Genomic DNA, 22,443 nt, shown 5'->3' with positions numbered 1-22,443 from the left:
CAAAACATGCATTCCCTCCCCTCTGTGCCCCAGAAATTTTATCTTGAATGCCCTTCCCCGGTCACAACACCTTTAAATGTGCAAAAGCTTGCTCGTTAAATTTCTTTCAAGGCAGACTACACTAATGCCGTTGCAACATGTTCTCTCAACAACCTCTGCAGAGCAATGGCAAATGCAGAGCTTTCCGCAATCGTGAAGAAACTAAGCTATCCAGCTGACCAAACCACGATACATGAAGGTAGTGCGTGCGAGCCCCTGACCGTGTCATGCATAGATTGTTTCAGTGCATGGTGTTGCCTTAACGTGGTGCATGGTGCACACATGCTAGCAGCATCCCAGTTTGGGCCAAGCATGTGCTGTAAGGTCACAGGGGTTGTAATAGTACACCAAAAACTTTATTGTCTATGATACACATGCCTTAGATTGTGGTAGCCTTGCGCTGCATGTGCTAGATGGGAGTGTATGTCTTCACTGGAAGTGGCGTAGGAATTAAGGAAGCGCTCCACAGTGGCATTTTGCACTGGGCAAACAGAAGCATGCAGAACTGCTACAAACATGCTGCCACGAATGCTTACACAAGCCTCGTGGGGTGTGAGCAATTCCGAGTGCTCCTGTTGATACAAAAATCGTACAAAAGCCACAAAAAAGCACAAAGTGTACACTGTATTGTGATGTGCCATCAACCCGCCATGGTGCTGTCAACCAGCCAGCTCCTTCAATCACAAATTGCCCCTCAAAAAAAGTGATGCACAAGCGACAATTCATACACGACTTTATTATTTGCAAGTGGTCTGGAACATTCTTTTAAAAACCCTCGGGCTACGAGCGAAGAAACCAAACTGCCTCGCGCACTTTATCGTCACCCGCATAGGTGGCCTGGTGAGGAGCAATTTATTTCACTGAACGCAATCAATCAGCTGCCCCGGACGAGAAACCCGGGGTCAGAGCAGTGGAAAGCCCACGGGTGTTGCCGCCGCTCCCTGGCCGGCCATGCTTGGTGCTGGAATGCCGGCCCTGCAAGAAAGTGAGAGATGAACACTCTGCACTTCGTAGCACGCACCGCGACCTTTACCACTGAATCCAAGGGTTTCTCCAATTTGAAATTGCCTCTAAGGACGGACCCTAGAAATGAGACCATTAAGCGTGGCCACCAGGTGGGCTCATTTTTGATGCGTTGAAAAAGACAAGTCGATGCCGGAACTGACGAGTGAACTTTTGTTAGCCTCATCGGAAAACTAAATCTACAAAAGACAGACGCTAGGCCACCATTTTTATTTTTATTTAATTGCACTAAAATCAATGTCAACTGATAAAAACAAAGCACTCCATGAATTCAAGGTAACTCGCACTACTAACCCAGGTAAGCAATTACAAGCATCCAGCTCTTCCTGAACCACACATACACACATTGAGCACTGTACTCATTCCATCTTTGCAAGACTCAAAAATTGTGGTAAGCATAGTTGGCCGGTACGCTAAGGTGAGCTTTGCACTCAGATGAGAAACAGACAACCCGACATTCAAATGCAGGAGACGAGATCAGTGCCCTCACCAGATAACGAGGGGGCACCAATTCCAAGCCTGGCATTAGCCAGGTTAGGAGTGGTGGAAAAAGGACAAATTTCAAGAGGGATGGGACGTCGCAGTGTCGGAACAAAATGACAATGAGATACGGTAAAACCTCGATAATTCATTCTCGATTTAATATCAAATTCAGGTAATTTGTAGAACTTATACAGTTCCATATTGTGCATTGCAAATTATACTGGATAACTTGAAAAGCCCTTGCACATCCATCCGGATAATTCGTAGTTTCTGGTTGTGGCTCCTGAGAACAGTATGCTGCGATGCACTTCGGCTTCAGGCAGAGTAAAAAATGCGGTACCAGCACATTTCGCCTGATACCGGAAAATACAGTCAACGAGTGAATTTTCTGACGGCCAAATGTTATGGTGCTCGCGGCACCGCCACGAGCCCCATAGAATCAATGTATAAGGACATCTGAAGTTTCGGACGTTCGAACCTCCCGCCGTCCAATTTTCCAGACTTTTTGACACAACGGAAGGCCCTCTGGCTCCTCGCGCAGCGCCCTTGCGAAGGAAATCGACGTGCAGCCGAAGCATATCACCGCTTGGAACCACAATTAGCCGAATCTAGCGTTCACTGACTGATTTGGTCTGGCCACGCTGGCTATGTTCATCGCCGCACTTCCGCCTCCGGCGAAGTTTCCGGAGCGACGCCATTTCGTTTGTTTGCTCAGGCCACGTTTTGGCTAGCGTAGTATGTGGTTGTGCTGTTGTGTTAAGTGTACTCTGCGACGCTAGGCCTAGGTGCTTCGACGCTCGTCAGCAAACTCCACTGTTCGCAACTTGAGGATTTCGCTTGCCTTCGATGGCCCCCACTCCGTCTTCGTCGTCCTCGCCGATGGCATCGAAGCGCGGAAAGCAGTACCGTCGGTTACTGATGGAGAAGAAGGCCGCTTTTATTAAGCAAGTCGTGAGCGGCCGATCAACCGGAACTCAACCGGAACAGCATGCAACCAAAACGCCGTCCAAACAACAATCAACAAGTTCTTCAAGCCAGTGCAGCAATAACACCAGCTGCCCGACGATGCACATGTACATAGTAAACCGGCAGTCGGTTGCATAGTTTTTGAACGCCTCTTTTTATAGCCACTTCACTGATGCTTTGGCAGGGTTTCGGAAGCCTGATACTTCGCCCTTTACCTGTAGATCCAAGAAAAAAAGGAAAAAGGTGTGTTTCTTTGCATGCATTCATTTTTTCGGACTGCCTGAATTTTCGGATGTTCTGATGTTCCCTAGAGGGTCTGAAAAATCTGTTGTTGACTGTATATGCAGTTTTCGCTAATTCAACCACGTTTCAATTAACTCATACCACCCGGAGTGTGGCGACAATGAAGTGCCACAAATGTGGAGAAGATATGGCAAAGAAACCAGACAGAAGGAACAACAGGTGTGCTTGCAGAGGCTACTGAGGTGGCGACGTGACGCGCTACCCAACACCACTGCTGTCAGCGGTCATGCCATGGAATCGTGCACTCACACTAAATTTCGTCAATATGCAATATTATATACATCGCAAATCATCCACAAAGAAGTCAATCATAAAGAAGTCGAGCATGCCGCCATCGCTACATGTACCACACTCATGCATGTGCTCCCAGCAGTTTGAGGACTGAAAATTGAATTGGCTTTGCTGCACGGGTACCATACCCAGAGTTGTGGTTTCATAACTATTACAATTTGGTTGTGCGAATGTGGGAGGTTAGGGTGCACCTGGGTGCAGGCGTGGCGTAATTTAAGCGAAGAGGAGCATTTTGGCACAGCACGCACCAGCATTTCTGTTTCGGCACAAAATGATGCAAATGGCATGGCACTTCCATCACTGCAATATTATAATTGTCCGACTGAAGGGTTTGAACACGGAACCTCTAGCACAGGAGCCCGATATTGAAACGATTATGCCACGGACACATGCATCGACAAGCGTCACAGAACACCACTAAGAATCTCCTGCGAGCAAGCCAGTGCATTCCGACGTGTGGCGCATTTCCATTTGGCCATCTCTGCAGCCAGAACCGCTGCAATTAGTAGCAATTATGCGTGTTTGCAGAGTTTTATTTCCTTTGGCATTTCAAAAACTGTAGAGTCGTTTGAAACTTAGGCCAATGAAAGCAGACAAAGTGTAATAAAGCTACAAGAACATCTGAGGCTACAAGCACAAAAAATATTACGGTGACTGAATGATCACAGCGCCAGAATTCCCACTTGTAATCATTGCAGGAAACTTCATGCATAGAAGCAGACGTGCTATGCTAACGTGGAGGATGACGTCATCGACAGGGTCAGAGCAGGCAGAGACATTTGTGCACCTCCTTTAGTGACGGTTATTCAGTCCCCGAACGTCATTCGCAGCTTTGTTCAGTGCAGCAGTGGTGACTACGAGACGCTGCGCATGATTACCAGGCTAGAGATCATGGGCAATATCCTCGGGCGATCACTTTTACAATATTTCACGACTCGGAGATAGACGCAAGCACGTATACGGCCGACAGCATTACTGGAATTATGTCAAGCTCACTATTTTCACCAAGCTCATTACAGTGACGTGTCCCGCATTACAGTGACGTGTCCTCTTACGGATTCCCATCAAGTGAAACTAGCATCTACGAAAATTATTGCCCAATAATTTCCCCATGATTGCCCTTGGTGCAGCAAACTACTGTATGAAGCAACCTTGCATCAATGATTACTCTGAGTAGTCCAGCTACACGTAAAATAAACTTGACATGCTTGTGTCACACCGTTTTGCATTTTTTCTGGGGTTTTTTTTTTTTACTTCTTTTTGTGTAATTCAAAAACCCACTTCATTTGAAGATTTTTCGAGGTCGAGCAGACTTAAAATTAACGAAGCTTTATTGACTTTACATTGCAATGGCTTTAAGCAACAATTTTAGACTCGTTTTAGTGTGAAAGCTATGGCGAGCAGAGTGTCACTTCTGTTTCCTGCCGTGCCATGCAGTGCCACTCGCCACAATGTTTGCTCAACCGGCCAAGCTACTTACCATCGCCGCATGGTCAAAGAGGAAGGAGTGGTTTTGCTCGTGTGCTTGTTTACGCCGTATGGGAATTTCAAGAAAGGATACCTAAAAGCATCCTACCAGAGGACGTTACATTTTACAAATACATACAGTTAAACCTTGACATAATGAACTTCAATATAAGGAAGTGTTTACCTTTTGATAATTTCTTGTCCATAGAACACGATGCATTTTGAACCTCAATATAGCCAAGAGTGTTTATACAAAATTTCAATATGGTGAAATTTCTTTGCCGCTGTGAAGGAATATCGAGGCAATAAATGGAAACTGCAGTGAACACAGATCCTCAAATGGTTGAATTAGAGGTGCCTGCTTGCAAACACTCCTCTCAAATCACGTCCAGCACTACAGACAGCGACTGCAGAAGCGCAGCAGCAAGACAACTTTTGCCGTCAGCTTCCATATGAAGTCCAAGTACCTTAAGGGAGCTTTAGGCGATTGTAGTGACCCCCTAGGGTTGGCTTTTCCACATAGCTCAGGCAACCAGTGGCTGAGTTAGCAGCAGTTTGAAGAGCAAGGCAACAAAGACATGTTACGTTTGTGTCAGGAACCAGAATATAACATAAGGTGCATATTAAAGCCAGAAGTCGTGAAGAAAAGAAAAAGCTTGTATTTTGTGCAACTTGATATTTTTGGGAATGCGGTACTAAGATTACACTAGAGTCACAGACAAATGAAAACGAAGTCCAGCACTGGCTTTTAGTGATGATGAATGACATTCTATCAAATGGCAAGTTCAAGAGCTAGGTGCGGCCAGTGCCACAGGTTTGTTCTTAGTTGCGTGCACTGTGTTGTCTATGCTTCACTGATAATGTACAATATCACAGCCGATGTGTGGCGTTATCACCTTGCATTCTTTGTGGATTTTACTTAGAAGTGCTTACCGGCAAAGGTTTCGATCACAAAATGTGTTCCAGCAAGCCTGTGGCCTGCTTTTCCCAAACTCTTTAGATTAAGTTTTTGGATGAAAGAACAAGTTTAACCATACAGTCGAACCCACTTATAATGATCCTAGATATAACGATCCATCAGTTATAGTGACCATACTTCAGTGCACTTATGATTTTCCTATCCTACGTCAAGAAATAAAAAATATTTTTAAGGGGTCCTACTTTTACTACAAACACTTAAACATCATCACAGTAAAGATCAAACAAACAAACAAACACAGGCCTTCTAAAGCGTGAGAGGAGAATGCGCTGCGCTCCAGTTTAATCACAACGAAGATATGGTCTCCTAGATCAGCAAGCACCGCACACAGATTTCTGACATCGCAAGCAAGGTCACTCACTTTCCAGGCATTTCTCCAGAGGCAGAATGGCAGAGATTAAAAAAAAAAATAGGAGGGAGCATGAAGCCAGGCCGTCAGGTTTCACATGGCAACCTCTTCTGACACTGTTCTCTAGAGTTACGAATGCCTACGACGCACCAAATGCTAAGAATGTCTTGGAATATCCAGCAGCCGTAGAGGAGAGGCGGTTGCCTTGCCAACGCTACACTGTCCCGAGGCTAGCTGCCTGCATGTCCGATGTGTCAAGTGCACGAGTGCCGTGATCGAAGTGGGTCAGCCATGCGAAGGCGATGATGAGACATTGCAGCAGTGGCATGAGCGTGCCGTAGAAAGAATTCGAACAGCAACAACAACACGCGAGCAGAGAGAAAAGAAGAAGTCTGGGTGACGTGGAACAACAGGCCTGCGCGGAGGAAGGAGTTCGCAAATGCTCCAGGCGCAGGAGTGAAGTCGTCGGGCGTCAGGCCAGTGTTTCGCACCTTCTGCTGGATCAATGCAACTTTCCAGTGACGTGTCACCACGTTCTCACGAACCGCGTTCTCATGATCGCATGCAGGAAGATGCCAAGCGACGTCCGGAAAATGAAGTCCATGCACTGGGAGCAGAGGTGAAGCCATTTGACTTATTGTCTGGCGTCGAGACCTCTACCATGCCAAGGCCACCTGCCCTTGTTCTTAACGACGCAACCAGACTTACTCCTACAGCACTGAATCCAGGGTGTTCGCCTGAGGGGGACTAGGATTTTTCTTCAACAGTGCCTGTCTTCAGCACCGCTTCTATGCTCCAGGGGGCGGCCTCCATCGCCACGTCGAGTTCATCTCGCAACTCCGCTGCGGACCGTGAAACTGCAGGCCCTTTCTGGCCTTGACACTTTCTTTGAAAACTTAATTACGTTTTGAGTATGGGCTTGATTAGTTTGCAGAGTTTCTGTTCCTCTTTGTGCTGGATGTTCTTTAATGAATGTCTTGCAGTGTGATAACGAACGACTTCGACACTTCATGCGCTGAGGCAGTGCCTCAGCTAGGATTAATTAAAAAGAACCTCGTCACAATGTCAAATAAAGCCTACCACAAACCAAGTACACTGGTCGACCTGACGCACTTAAAACCTACCTAGCTGAGTGGTCCAGAAGATATATGCGAGAATGCAATCAGAAACTTTTTGTTTTTATTTCTTTTATGGAGAAGCTTTTTTCTTTCATAATTTCGGATCCGAATTTCACTTTCCTATAGATAGCCCAATACAAAAAGAAAGGCCACAGCTACGTATCATGATCGTCATCATCATCAGAAGAGTCACGTGTTGAAGGCTGACTGCGTTCCTCCATCCATGCTCCTTCCTTGCACAACAGTTGGATTATGTCGTTCTTTGTGGCACACCACATAAAGTTGAGCTGTGTTTGTATTGATTCGTGTAGTTGTTTTTTGTTGTTGTTGTTGTTGTTGTTGCTTTTTGCCAAGATTTCTGAACACGTGTGGCATTTCTTCACCGGGAGCGCCATTTTTGAAGTTTGAAGTGAATGAAGTTTAAATGAAGTTTTTGTGAAAAGCACAAGACCGCAACAAGGACGAAGAAAGAAATCTCTGGCTGGAGCTGCTTGTGCGGTGTGTGCATGTGACTGTTACGGTGTGCACTGGAGCACAGGTGTATGTTGGCATGTGCAATGGCTGAAAGTGTGCCCAAGAAGGGAAACCCTATCCTGATTGAAACGAAGCTTGACATTATCCATGACATTCGATCCAGGGTGAAAAATGCCAAAGTCGCGAAGATACACGATCTTTCTAAGTCAACGATCTCTACAATCATGAAAGATGAAAAGAAGTTGCAAGCATTGACCAACCTTAGCGGTGAAAACAAGCAATGAAAACAAGCGGAAGTGCTTATGCAAAGCTATATATGACGACGTAGAAGAAGCGCTATTCAAATGGTTCGTAGACGCTAGAGGGAAGAACATTCCTATCAGTGGACCCCTGTGGATTAGAAAACTAAGTGACTTTGCATTTCTCCTCAACTATCAGGAGTTCAAGCCTGAACTGCAAGCCATCAACCTTTTTTTTTTTTGCCACCACCTACAGCCCCTCAGCATGAGCATAATTCAAAACTTTTTAAGATCAATTACCATCGCCGAATTTTCGAGAGGCTTCTCATCCACAACCGTACGGACAAGATTCTCAAGATCAACTTGTGGATGGCAGCTCAGATGCTCAAAGGAGGACGGATGGATATGACACGCAAAACTATGCAAAGTTGTTTCAGAAAACCTTTCGAACATCAACCTTTCGAACATCATACTTTTCTGGCCAAAGCAACACAGCTCTTGGTGCACTCAGCCTGGCGTGGCTGTTCCATAGCTACAAAAGCTATTACTGAATGTTTGGAGATTTTGAAGACGTCCTGGAGAATTTCATTATGTGCCTCTCCCAGTAGCGGTAGATTCACTTTTTTGGAAAGGCACTTTAACTTGTAAGCACACAGCGGGAGCCACTTCACAAGGCGGAAAGGCTTAACCTATCACCGGATGGTATATTAGTGCGTTGTAATAAAAGTGCAGCAAAAAAAGATCACTGGGTCGCTATTTGCACACACCTTGAAGGGCAAATCCATATGCAACAAACTATTGATATAACGGCCACTTTTCGCTTAACTATAGAGTTCGTTATAAACAGGTTCAACTGTATATGATGTGGGGTTTCTGGCTCTCATGGCATTTCTCTTGCTCTCGCAGTGGTTGTGTGGAGCCATTGCGTTGTGTTGCCGGGGGCTCCGTGTCCCTCTCCTCCTTGTCTGGACGGGGTGCCAGCGGGTCATAAAACACTGTCACTCTGCTGTCCTCCCGTCCATGCGAGGGTCAACAAGGTGTCCCCATTGGCTGACATTTTGGTGGGATTCGGGCCCTGCTTGCGTGCACTCCGGGTAAGGGCGCGCAAGGTAAGGGCGTGCAAGGCCGGGACCACGACGAGCCGAAGTAACCATCGGCCGGCGGCGGACAAGGGGGGCCGCCGCCGGCAGAGGAACCATACGCACCTTCCGACGCCCAGATGTGGTCTCCCCGGGCCCTGTCTTGCGCGCCCTTACCAAAAGTGCCCGTAAGCAGGGCCCAAATCCCACCAAAATGTCAGCCAATGGGGACACCTTGTTGACCCTCGCATGGGCGGGATGACAGCAGAGTGACAGTGTTTTATGACCCGCTGGCACCCCGTCCAGACAAGGAGGAGAGGGACACAGAGCCCCCGGCAACACAATGCAATGGCTCCACACAACCACCTCAAGAGCAAGAAAAACGCCACAAGTGCCAGAAACCCCACAATGTATGAGGGGCGAAGCTTGCCAAACATTCTTTTTCAGTTCAGTACACTACGGCCTGACCTTGGCTTTAGGCTTGCTGAAATATGAACCACATGGTGAGCAAAGACCTGCAGACAGCATATGAACTATGTTATTGTACTGTTGACCGTGACATATATAAAAACTTGTGACACCTATAAAATCTATGTCTTGCATGAAGGATGATTCTTTCAAAAATTCTCCTGACAGACACAAAACAACAGCTATAGCTGTCCACTAATTTTCATGCAGGATACACTAGTTTACAGGCATGTAAGCCCTCCATACCTTTTATGCAAGCACCAGAAAAGCACAGAAGGGCACTCACCCTGAGAAAGGTGGGGACATGGGCATCTGTGGTGGCAGGCCTGCTGCCATGTTGCCTCGTGGATCCTGTACTCCGCAAGCAGCTCCCTCACCGACAGGACCATAAGGCTGCAAGACGAAGAGAAGAAAACCGATCAGCAGGACTTGACAAATAAGGCATGGTGCGTTTCTGATCTTGGTGTGGAGCAACAATCAGCTGCACTGTCAATGACAAAGATGGCAACAGCTGTGCCAGCCATGTTTAGCAAAAGAACCAGGTGTGCACAACACCATCAGCCTTATCAATAACTCCTGGGATTGCAAATGCCTTGGTTGGGTTGCACTCTGAATCACCTGTTGCCACTGCAGAAGCTGCCAGCTGAACAGTCTCAGAGGCACCCTGATGTGCCAACAAGCACAAAGGTATAGCCCGGTACAGGCACACTGATGTTCATGGCAGGGTCCACAACAGTGTCACCACTACTTCGAAGGTCAGGCTGTCTTTTTGCACCGCCTTTCCCTTTTAAATGAGTTGACGGACACTTTTCAAGCTTGACGTTGAAGAACTGCCATCACAGTAGCAACAGAGCAGACACGGTGAGTGCGCTGGTGGCACTTTCTCACAAAAATCATGCTTCTTTCTCTACAGCCCAAATCACATGCACGAGTGCAAAGACCTGAAATGTGCCCCAACTGGTCCCATGCTGAAAGCCCTGTTAGTCTCCTCCTCACACAAGCACAAAGTGGTCTGCTCCAGGGAGAAGATTCAAATCAGACAAGGTGACCTTTGCTCCTGTAACTTCTCACGCCGACTGAGCTGTTACCCTGCTCGGCAGTCGTGCATTGTCGGCCACTCTTGCCGTGCCAGAAACTCAAGCCACACCTGTCGTGCAATGCAGAGCACTATCTTTAGCTGTAACAAATCTTCTGCTACTGATCCATCACACTCCAGAGCCTTCTCTGCACATGTTTGTGAGTCAAGAAACCCAGTCACAGCATTCCTTGTTTGATGCAGAGGGCAACACATGCCCTGCATTTAACTGCCATGCACGTCACTCTATGCCACCTCGCCTGCTATGGACAGTTAGAAGAAGGAGAAAAAAACCATGTGTCCCATAAATGTAGAAAAGGTAAAGATGGAAATGGCACGAGGTCATTAGTATTTCAGTACAATGATTGATGTCAGGCAGAAGATATGTCAATGAGTGAAGAACTAGCACCGCACTTCCCTATTTCACGGCCTCACCTGCTGTTCCCCCCCCCCCTTTTTCTTGCCTCGCTCCTGCATCAGATGTACCTGCCCTTTTTCCCTTGCACCAAACTGTCCCTCAGAACTTGGCAGTTCTTGAGCTTACCATAGGTGGAGCAGCCTGCGGTGGTGGTGGCGGAGGCGCAGGTGCACGCATCAGGCTGTGGTAGAGGGTCAAGGCATCATTCAGCTGCCGACTTGCAGCCGTCAGAGACGCATGCCGCCGGTCGATGCGCTCCAGCTCCTGCTCTATCAGGGGACCCATTCCTGCACAGCGCTCTGCAAAGAGACACAGCAAAGGCTGCATAAGCACAGCGGCAACAACTTCCACTCGAGTTGAAATGTTCCCTTTAAAAAGCAAGGAAAAGTCACCAATTGGACGAGTTGGCGATTCATTGTCTTGGAAAGAAACATGAACTGCACCACAAAATGGAAGGCACAGATGTACACAGTACTTTCCTACGCTGACAAACACCATCGCTACCGTCGCTACGAGACGGGCTGAGACCATCCAAATAAAGAAGTGCTTCTGCTGCACACCGTGGTGGTGGTTACATGCAGAGTGAAAGCCTTCAAATGCGTACTTAGAACACGAATTCCCGCAGTAGCGCCAGTACAGTCACCGACCAATTAATTTGAACTCGAACGGGCAAGCTAAATAACCAGAAGTCCGAAATACCGGACTTGCCCAAAGATACGCGATTTTATATTCCACAAGTGGCCAGAAAAGGTGTGCCATATTCTCGGATTGTCACTTTCGAGAATAGTACCTTCAATTTCATGCGACTAGCGCAAAACACATTGGCATCTTCAAGCGATGGCATTCTTGGCATAGTGCCAAGTATGCTATCTTGTCACAGTGCAGAAATGCTTCAGCCATCAAAGCGTACAATGCTAGTCACACAAAATATTTCAAAAATGAAAGTATCCTGAAAAGTGATCATCCAAAAATATGACCCATGTTATCAATGCGTTTCTTTGGTTGTATGCTATTTCTTTTCACACTCTTCACAATTTGTAAGTGGTCAGAGCAATCCTCCAACATATTATCAATGGGATCAGCCCGTCATTAACAGTGGATGATAAGAGTGGCATAGAATCAAGCAGAAAGCATTGCTACAAAATTGCGGCCCATATATCAACTAGGCTTAACTAGTTTTGCTGTTGAGGTGGTTAAGTTATGGGGTTTTACGTGCCAAAACCATGATCTTATTATGAGGCACGCCGTAGTGGGGGGACTCCGGACCACCTGGGGTTCTTTAACATGCACCTAAATCCAAGTACACAGGTTTTTGCATTTCGCCCCTATCAAAATGAGGCCACCGTGGCCGGAATTTGATCCTGCAACGTCATGCTCAGCAGCCTAACACCATAGCCACTGAGCAACCACGGCGGGTCCACAGAAAAACCACGGCGGGTTGTGGCGGTGCCGGCAATGTATGAAAACAAAAGTGTCTCTATTTCTGCTCAACTCGATCGCCAAACTCGCACACAATTGTGCAGTCCGATTCCGAATTATTGCACGGCGTGCTACAAGGTGTCCAAAATTTTCGTTGTCCTTATACATTAAATCTAAGGGGCTAGCGATGGTGTCGCGGAGCTGTCCTAATAATTAAACAATGCAAATCATCAGTGTCTGAATGAATTGTTAGTCGGAGACTGTAACAATCATGTGTTCTCAGTGAATTAAAAAAGCTATGTGCTTGAGACAGCGCAGTTGCACATGGGCCCCAACTACATGACATTTACCAGGCGTGCTGTACACTACTTCTGCTGGCTGTTACATTATGTTGACTCACCAACCCAGTTTTGTTGCGCTCTTAGTACAGAGATACAATTAGCCTAGAAATGAAAGTGATGCACCAGTTATTTCACAAAAGTGGGTGCAGAAATTAGCCATTTTTTTACACGATAGGAAAATGCAATTCATCCATGGGTGCACCTGATGAAGGCGAGACAATACAGCATGTTGCTTTTGCAACATGCAGACGCTAAGAACAGCCTTTACCTAATGCTCATCTAAGCAAGTTCCTATTCCTATTTTCTACCAGTGCAGAAATGTAAGCCAGCCCAGTTTATCCCTTTAAGGAGGAGATATATTAGTAACCCCAAAAATTTTCACTTTCTCTCTAAATTTGGAAAACACATTGAGAATACGCATTACTAACGAAAAGAAAAAAATATTTGGGGGGAAATTTGTCAGCTATAGGGGCGAAACACCGGGGAGCGAATTGGAAGTGAGCTTCACTTCAAGCCTCCTATGGCTTTGTTTGAAATTTGTTTAGAGAGCTCTCATCATATGTGAACCGCAGGTGTAGATTTCATTTGCTTTCTGTCACGTGTGTTACTACTGCAGCCGGACATGTTGTATCAGGGCTTGCTTTCAAAAGAAAGCGAATCGCGTGCCAAACATCTCCCTCATCCTATGTTCCTGCTCAAAACCAGCAAATGACGCTTGCCGCTACTCAAAATTCACTGTTGGGCAGACATTAAGTCAGAAACTGTACTCATTACTGAACCTCTGCAAGAGAAAAATCTATGTAATGGCAACATTCGTCCAAAAAGGGTTAAAGGGGCCCTGAAACACTTTTCTAATTATAGAATGTCCTCACTATTAGAGGACTCCGTCTCACAAATTCTCATACTGAAAAAAAATGTTCGCATCCTTCAACTGTAAGTAGAGTTCTCGAACCAATACCCGGATATCCCTCTATTTTCATCTGTGCTAGCACGCTGGAAGCTATACAGCGGAGAAGCCAAGAGAGCAAAGCTGCGCCCGACAGTCAAGTGTCACGGCACCAAATGGGCTTGTCATGACATTCCGTGATGGTCGCGGTAGGCTATGCTGCACAGCATGCCGCTGCCATCTCAGAGGCCATGTGCAGCAGACGCAGATACTATAAAAATTAACTAAATTCTGGGGTTTTACTCGCCAAAACCATGATCCGATTATGAGGCTTGTCATAGTGGGGGTCTCCGGGTTAATTTCAGTCACCTGGGGTTCTTTAATGGGCACTCAATGCACAGTACCTGGGCGTTCTTGCATTTCGCCCCCATCGAAATGCGGCCGCCGCAGGCGGGATTCGATCCCGCGCTTAACAGCCCAACACCATAGCATTTAAGCAACCACGACAGGTTAGCAAATGCAGCTACACACAATTGTTGCTTGTAGGCTGGGAGTACAAAGATAAAATGATTTTCACGTCGTTTTGAGATCCCAGACATACGTATTTTTCATTTATTCAACTCACAATTAGCAGTTATGCATTACTGAGGATGCTCTCGCGATCACAATATCAGCCAATAGCATTGGTGGGCCAGCTGCTTTCGATGACCTTGCATGATGACATTGCAGAAGTGAGAGTAAGCAATTTTTCACTGTGTGTGACAGCAGATTGTAAATCTACTGCTGCAGGCAATGCAGTAACACTTCACTGCTATGTTCACAGCAGCCTCTACATCGGATCAGCAACAATTTCTTCCTATGTTAAAGAAGTGTTTCAGGGCTTCTTTGAGACAGTATAGAGTCAAATTCCGTGAATTCGATCATGACGAGACCGACTAAACTGGTAAAATTATCCTGCAGGCAGAATTGAAAACAATGCAGAAAACATGTCGTTAATTCACTTGGCAGTATTTGGCTTTAAAGTTCGCTTCACTGCAATACAGCTGTGTTATGAGGTGAATGCTTAAAAAAAGTTTGCGCGGAGACACGAAGACAACGCCGAGAAAAGACAGGGACGAGCGCTAATGCACAACTTGTGAGTTGGTGCTCGTCTCTTGGCGTTGTCCTCGTGTCTCTGCGCAAGCTTTCTCAGTATGCCTTATGCATTTTGACCTACTAGCCCAACCTTCTGCTCTCCTAATTATGCAGTGAAGCATGCTAAGGGGGAGGGGGAGGGTGAGGTGCCGCTGTTATGGGGCACAGCATGTGTTCCTTAATTTACACACACACACACACATGCAGTCTCTGCTCCCAATATGAGCACCGAGACACCTGATAAGTTCACGGGCAGGCCTTCAGAGTTTTAGATAGACCCCCTCTGTTTTGTTGGCTTTGAACTTCTCCTCGACTTCCCGAGTTCCTTTTACATTACCACCTTCCTTTTCGCTAGCTTTCCCAAAACACAGATGACTTTTATCCGCTTCTCGGTGCACAGTGCTTGCCCGGGTGTATACTTAACAGGCATGTACTCGGCCCAGTTAACATTCTCATATACAAGACATGCATGGTGAATGAAACGAGGGCTCAAATCGCCCCAGCAATGTCAGAAACCACTCTAAATGGCTACCAGTATGCTTACTAGGTGTCTACATGCTCGTGCTGTTACCGGAGACAGCACACGAGTGCACATCTACACACATTATGTCCCATGACAATGGCCCCTTTCCATCCTTGGTATGCTTCACCGCATAACACGGCTGTATTGGGCGAAGCTGTCTGGTTAAGTTCGAATTATCTGCCAAAGGTCAATTTTGAGATCGAAATAAGTTTGGGTGCCGGCTAGGACCTTCGGTTGGGATAAAATTAACTGGAGTCAGATTAACAAAAGTTTACCATACCAGTAAATCGAGATTTCTTTGTCAGATCAGAGGGCATTTTTTCGCCAGAGATAACAGCATTCACATTAGCTAGAATTTCCCCAACTCATGTTTTGTCTTTTGCAGAACATGTAAATGCAGTAGAACCTAGTTCATACCTTCTGGAAAAGAACACAAGAAAAAGCACACTAACCGAGAAAACATACAATCTACAGTAACTAAACATTTTGACAGACTTAATGGTAGTTGACATCTACGTAATGCTACGCGTTGTGCGAATCATTGCAGCAAGATACACCGACACGTGCCGAGCTGGTAGAGCTCGAGCGGCTCGACGCATGTTGCCATTTTGTGCAGCTTCGGCAGGCTTACCTTAGTGCTCCTCGAATTCAGCATGGGTCAGCATCTTCTTCGAGCGGGGTATGTTGGTATGATGTTAGGACGTGCCCACTCAGAACAAATCTTCCCTATTGCTCAGTGTTTTAAGATGGTGACTGAAAACCGAAATGAAATCGAGCTGGTGAGGGATGCCAGAATATTGTTACGTGAAGCTGAAGCCGAATACTATATGCAATTTATTTACAGGGAAGCTCATGGAGGCCAAAATGGCGACGCTATTTCAAACGGGCACACACATCTTCTTTCTCCTCAGTGCAGCCACACTGCGGCGGCTGTTCCGTAGCATCACCCCCTGCTGTTGAAGCACCCTTCCGGTGCTTAATCTACACATCCGTGGTGGAAGGTGTGTGGTATGGTTTTAGTCTCGCCACATGAACGATGTCACTTGCAGCTGATGACGACGCTGAGAGATTGGCAGGGATGATTTCATACGTGACATCGGGCACTTGTACCACATGGTAAGGGCCAGTGTAGCGCGACAGCAGCTTTTCGAAAAGGCCCACACGTCGAACGGGTGACCAGAGAAGCACCAGAGAACCCGGAGAAAAGTGCTCGTCACGATGGTGGCAATCATAGAGGCATCTCTGATGCTCCTGTGAGGCCTCAAGATGGGTGCGGGCGAGCTGGCGCGCGTGGTCGGCGTGTGCGATCGCGTCGCGGGCGTATTCAGTGGCGGAACGTGTGGCCGAGGGCAGCAAAGTGTCCAAGGGCAACACGGGTTCTCGGCCATATAGGAGATAGAATGGTGAACAGCCAGCGGTGTCGCGACGCAATGAATTATACACGAACGTCACATATGGTAAGTGAAGATCCCAGTTGTGGTGGTCGGTCGCAACGTACTTCGAAAGCATGTCGGTGATGGTCCGGTTGAGGCGCTCCGTGAGGCCATTTGTCTGTGGGTGGTAGGACGTGCTGAACTTGTGCTTTGTCGAGCAGGAGCAGAGGATGTCCTCGACGACTGCCAACAGAAAGCTGCGGCCATGGTCAGTGAGTAATTGGCGAGGAGCACCGTGCACTAAAATGATGTCATAGAGCAGAAAGTCAGCAACGTCAGTAGCGCAACTTGTCGGGAGGGCTCTGGTGATTGCGTACCGCGTAGCATAATCGGTAGTGACGGCGACCCATTTATTTCTGGAGCCCAAGAGAGGAAATGGTCCAAGAAGGTCTTGACTAACACGGAAAAAGGGTTCGGGTGGGATGTCGATCGGCTGGAGACATCCAGCTGGAGGGGTGGAGGGCTTCTTCCGGCGCTGACAGTGCTCACAAGCGGCAACGTAGCGCCACACGGAGCGGGCAAGACCCGGCCAAAAGAATCGACGGCGTACACGGTCGTATGTGCGCGAGACGCCCAAGTGTCCACAAGAGGAGTAAGAATAGCGCGGTGGGGACGTGCGTGGAGACAAAGGTTCCGAGCGTACGGAACGAATGGATTGCAGGCCGACGTTGGACAACTCTTGACGGATGACGGCCTGGATCAAGGAGATTGTCACCGGAGAATGATCAGTCAACGGGAATGAAGGGACTCTCCTTACCCTGCACCTCCACCAAATTAATGTTACATGAAGCTGAAGCCAAATACTATTTACAATTTATTTACAGGGAAGCTCATGGAGGCCAAAATGGCGACGCTATATCAAACGGGCACACACGTCGTCTTCGTCCTCCTCGGTGCAACCACACTGTGGCGGCTGTTCCGTAGATATGATGCCTACGATGTCGCCAGTGCAAAACATGAAGCTCACTTCGTGCCGCCTGCAGCAGGGAACGGCCGTGCATTTGCATTATCGCCTATTAAAAGCATCCAGTCCTTCTAATGACACTATGCCTCATGTGCTGCAGAACGGATAGAGAAATGTGCTTATTGCAATAAGGTTCACAGCGATAGCTGTGAATCCGGTGCAGTGACCCAGGAGGAGATTTTTAGTGGTACCAGAAAAGAAAACTGAATGTGCCCTGGCGTTTCCACCAAAGACAGGCGAGCGAGTATTGTGGGGAAGCTGCTGCAGTGGGCAGTTACTGTTCTGGATAGCGCGTGCCTCACTCCTTTTCTGGTTTACACGAAATCACAGTTTAGCAACGTACAGAATGTTGGCACCAAGTGATTGTGTTTTCTGGGAACGTATGCACCAGTAAAATAAAGTAACTGTATTGGGTAATTTCTTATGTTCTCGAGGGCAAACTTTGGCACCAGAAAATCATAGATAACGGGATCGTATCAACACAGTTCTCCTGTACTAAGGCACATAGCTGGAAGCTATTGAATTGCTTCTGCAGGTTGTTTTATTTGCAAGCTCTTATGGAAGGTTGGCTCTTGCTGACTGCCCAGTGAGCTCGCATAACAGAAGAGTAACAGTAACTAAACTAGGTTACACATACATATACAGCAGAATCATATTAAACGGAAACAGCTCAAACAAAATCACTCGCTTTAAAGAACAAATACCTCTAAAACAGTTCATATCATATTTCAGTAAAGGAAAAAAGACAAGCTTCTGTTAAGTGGAAGCATAATTTTTACATCTCTATGTAAAAACACAACCGCAGTCAACGTTCTAACACTGCAGTCGGAGCTGGCAGTACAAGCACTATTTTTTTCTTTTCAAGAAAACCAGGATGCAAAATTTTTTTGTAACACCCACCATCTATGGAAACCAGTCTTCTACAAAACCATCTAGCGATTAATACTCTAGCAATCAAACATTGTTACCGTATTTACTCGCGTAATGATCGCACTTTTTTCGCCAGAAAAATTGACGCAAATTCAGGGGTGCGATCATTACGCGGGTTAAATTTCCCACGAAAAAAAAAAATTTTTTTTTTCGTCCCGCGTTTGCTGCGGGATGCGGGTGCGGGACACCAAAACAAACATAGCAGCCGGCGGAGCAAGCCGAACGCGCCGAACGCAATTTTTTTTTTCTTCTCGTGAGTACATTACGTGCATTGAAACAGTTTCTTCCGTATCAGTGATGAATAATATCGTTAACATCGGCAAGTTTGCGGCAATAACGTAGCCATGTCCACTTTGAGGGGACAGAAACAGATGGGCGCACTTAGCTGCCAGTGACAGAAACGCATGGCCGGTGTGCTGCGGAAACTGCGGCACCGGTTTCACTACTGTCCTAACACGGCACGTTTCCGCTAAGGGTGGGCGAATATCTTAGCTGTGTTACAAGCGTCGGCGTATGAATAGGGTACACTTTTAACGTATCCGTGTAAACGTGGCTACTATCATAGCCGCGCGCGATTTGTTGTGTGCTTACGAGTGCAGATGAAAAGAATCAAAACGCGCCTCTTTTGTTTTTGTTGACCACAACTATTATAAAGCCTACCCATAATAAAGACAAGTTTGGTAGTACGTCTTTTTGTCATGGAATTGCGGAAAGTGATGAAAGTAATGAAATGAGGCATCCACTTAAGAATGTTTGGTGCGTGCAGGCGAGTCGTTCGCGTAGCATTCGACAGATGGTAAGCGCGATCATTGTTAGCTAGACTTGGAACACCACATATCGCTGCGGCAAGTTCGGGGTGCGATCATTACACGGGAAATAAAAAAAATCGAATTTTGACGACAAAATTCAGGGGTGCGATCATTACGCGAGTGCGATCATTATGCGAGTAAATATGGTATATCTTTAATGAATAGTAAATACAGTAGAACCTCCTCGATATCATCCTGGTACAAACAATTTGCCAATGTTTGCGATCTAGAACCCAAAAACATGACCCAATACAGTTACACTTATTTTTTTACTGGTTCATACATTCCCAGAAAACACCATCTTTCTGCACCAATGTTTAGTAGACCATCAGAGTGCAACTCTGATGGTCTACTGAACATTGGTGCAGAAAGATGGTGTTTGGTCCCCTAGCATCTGGAAAGTTACCCACCGATTGGTTAATAGGAAAAATAATACCAATTCACAAATCTGGAGATGTTCATACACCTGACAACTATCGGCCCATATCTTTAACCTGCATATGTTGCAAAATGCTCGAGCACATAATCACTTCCCACGTGTATAGCCACCTAGAAGCTCACAATTTCTTTTTTTCTAATCAGCATGGTTTTAGGAAGGGATTTTCCTGTGAGACGCAATTGTTCGAACTAACGACTGACTTGCACTTTAACATGGACTGCAACCTTCAAACTGACTGTATCTTTCTGGACTTTTCTAAAGCTTTTGACCGAGTGCCCCACTGTCGCCTAATTTCTAAATTATCTGCCTTACGACTTGACTCTTTAACATTATCCTGGATTCGTAATTTTCTTTCTTTTCGAGAACAGTTTACTGTTGTTAACAATTTCTCTTCCCCGCCTTCTTTTGTTAGCTCTGGTGTGCCACAAGGCAGCGTCCTCGGCCCCTTACTCTTCTTAATCTACATTAACGACTTACCCACCCAGATTACTTCCTGCATGCGCCTTTTTGCTGATGACTGTATAATTTACCGTCCTATTCACACGACTGACGATCACTTGAAACTTCAAGCAGATCTTAACCTTATCGCTAACTGGTGTAACAAATGGCTCATGACACTAAACTTTACAAAGTGCGAGGTGGTGTGCTTCAGCCGAAAATGTGTAAATTCTAAATATTCGTATCATCTTAATAACACTATGCTTTCTCACACTTCATCATATAAGTACCTTGGTGTTGTTCTTACAGAGAATCTTTCATGGGCCCCACACATCACTTCAACATGCGCCAAAGCATCACGTTCTCTGGGCTATATACGACGCAATCTGCGAAATGCCCCGCCAAACATTCGAAAACTCGCTTTCCATACATTCATTTTGCCACAGTTAGAATTCGCCTCCCCAATTTGGTCCCCTCATCAAAATTACCTAATAAATATGACGGAAAGCATACAAAACAGAGCAGCCCGGTTCATATCGCGTAACTACAGCATAAACTCGAGCATTACACAAATTAAACTAGACTTACTGTTGCCGCCATTAGATATCCGCCGTAACATCGCTCTTCTGTGCTTATTTCACAAATATATTTACACTAATAAACGAACCCGGTTGCAACTACAAATACCGCACTCTTTTTCACGCAGATTACATAATCAGTTCAGTTTCATGCGCATATACGGTAAAACAAATGCATTTAATTCATCGGCACTACCACGTGCCATCCGTCTCTGGAATAACCTCCCTGATACCATAGCCTCCATATCTAATCCCGACACGTTCCGCTCTCAGTTACTCATGCTTTTCCCATTTAATACCGTTCACGAGTGACCAATCTAGTGTATGTTATCGTGCATTTTTTTTTCCATGTTGTATATCATTTTCATAAACGGTATTCCTTTGCTCTGTTAACAGTAACAAGTGTTCGTGTGCCTTCAGATATTGCTTTGTATTCCTAGTGCCTTCAATATTGTGTAACATGGTAATCTTTTTATAGCTTTGTTCCTATTAGAAATTTGTACTTTTTATACCTTTTACTGTTTAATGTGCCCCCCTTACTTTATGCCCTTCCATAGGGCCTGTAAGGTTCTTTTGAATAAAAAAAAAAAATAAACTGTATGATATATTTTCTGGCTGGTAGATCCCATCTAAAGAAGAAAAAGTGCACGCACAATTGAGAACAGTAGCTTCCTGCTGCAGCAGCTTCCCCACAATATACTTGCCTGCCCATCTCACATCAAAATGCTGGCACACACCAAGTCTCTTACTCCTGTGCCAGCAAGTCTCCCGGATCATTGCACACCGCATTCACAGCTATCACCACCAATGCTATTGCAATAATTATCTTCAGTTATCTGTTTCAGAGTGGGTGGGCCATAGTGCTGTTTGGCAGCATACTACACACCTTTACTAGGCGATAATCCAAACATGCTGCTGTTCCTGTCTGTGCTGCAGTCTTAAAAGACTACCCAATACGAAAACGACAATGTACGCCTCGGGTTGCTCGGGTCAGTACCTGCTCGATGCACATCCACGTCTCATCTTCCTGGGCAGTGATTCGCGCCAAGTGGGCATGCCAAAACTTCCCACCAAAATGCCTCGCTTGAAAAAGCCGCTGACCCAGGCTGAATTGAAGGAGCATAAACGTAAGCTTGCTAAAGCCGTAAAAACAACAATGTGCATCTCGAGGCCGCTCGAGCCCCACCAGCTCTGCGCGCGTCGGCATCTCGTGTAGCAACGATTCGCGCAATGCTTCGCATTATGTAGATGTCAAGCATAGTTGAGCCTGAATTCTTTTAGTGACTTCTGATCATACACTTATTCTCGCATTTTTTTTTTCTTTTTTCCAAAGCGTCAAACGAGGTTCTTTAGTAGCTTCAGAATAAATTTTATGGATACTGTATAAAATTTAATAATTTTTAAGCTAGCTGCTAGATCCTTTCTTCTAAAATTGTTAAACGGTTGAATGACACACAGTAAAACCTCGTTATAAGGAAGATGAAGGGGGGTCATAATTCGTTATAACTATTAATTCGTTATAGCCACTATCCATTTCTATTCACAATTAGCAAGCTAGAGACGATGTACAGTCGCAGACTGCTTATTCAGACCTCACGAGGACAGCGGAAATGTTCGAATAAACAGGTGTCCGAAATAGCAGATTAAGAAAAAAAAAGTCCTTTATTTCCACGCACTTAATCGGGCTCAGCAGTAGGCATGAAGAAATCGTGAATGTGCCGTTGCACGCTGTTCCGTTTACATGCAATCAGATAAGCCTGAATCTCGGAGAGGGTCGT

General features: G+C 46.0%; 1 protein-coding gene across 2 annotated transcripts in view; it reads right to left on the bottom strand.

Moving 5' to 3' along the window:
- Window positions 1–755: 755 nt before the first annotated feature.
- Stam (signal transducing adaptor molecule) overlaps window positions 756–22,443 on the bottom strand; it is a 68,825-nt gene continuing 47,137 nt past the window's right edge. For both annotated transcript variants that reach the window (XM_065440542.2, XM_065440543.2), the window contains 3 exons: window positions 10,898–11,070; window positions 9,565–9,671; window positions 756–1,014 (listed from right to left, as the gene is read on the bottom strand). In XM_065440542.2, the coding sequence (XP_065296614.1) occupies window positions 942–1,014; window positions 9,565–9,671; window positions 10,898–11,070 (353 nt within the window). In that variant the 3' untranslated portion in view covers window positions 756–941. The remainder of the gene's footprint in view (window positions 1,015–9,564; window positions 9,672–10,897; window positions 11,071–22,443) is intronic.

This window comes from Dermacentor albipictus, chromosome 3 (assembly GCF_038994185.2).
Source record: "Dermacentor albipictus isolate Rhodes 1998 colony chromosome 3, USDA_Dalb.pri_finalv2, whole genome shotgun sequence".
NCBI lineage: Eukaryota > Metazoa > Arthropoda > Arachnida > Ixodida > Ixodidae > Dermacentor > Dermacentor albipictus.
The sequence above is the reverse complement of the archived record's forward strand: the minus strand, read 5'-3'. Positions and strand labels throughout refer to the sequence as shown.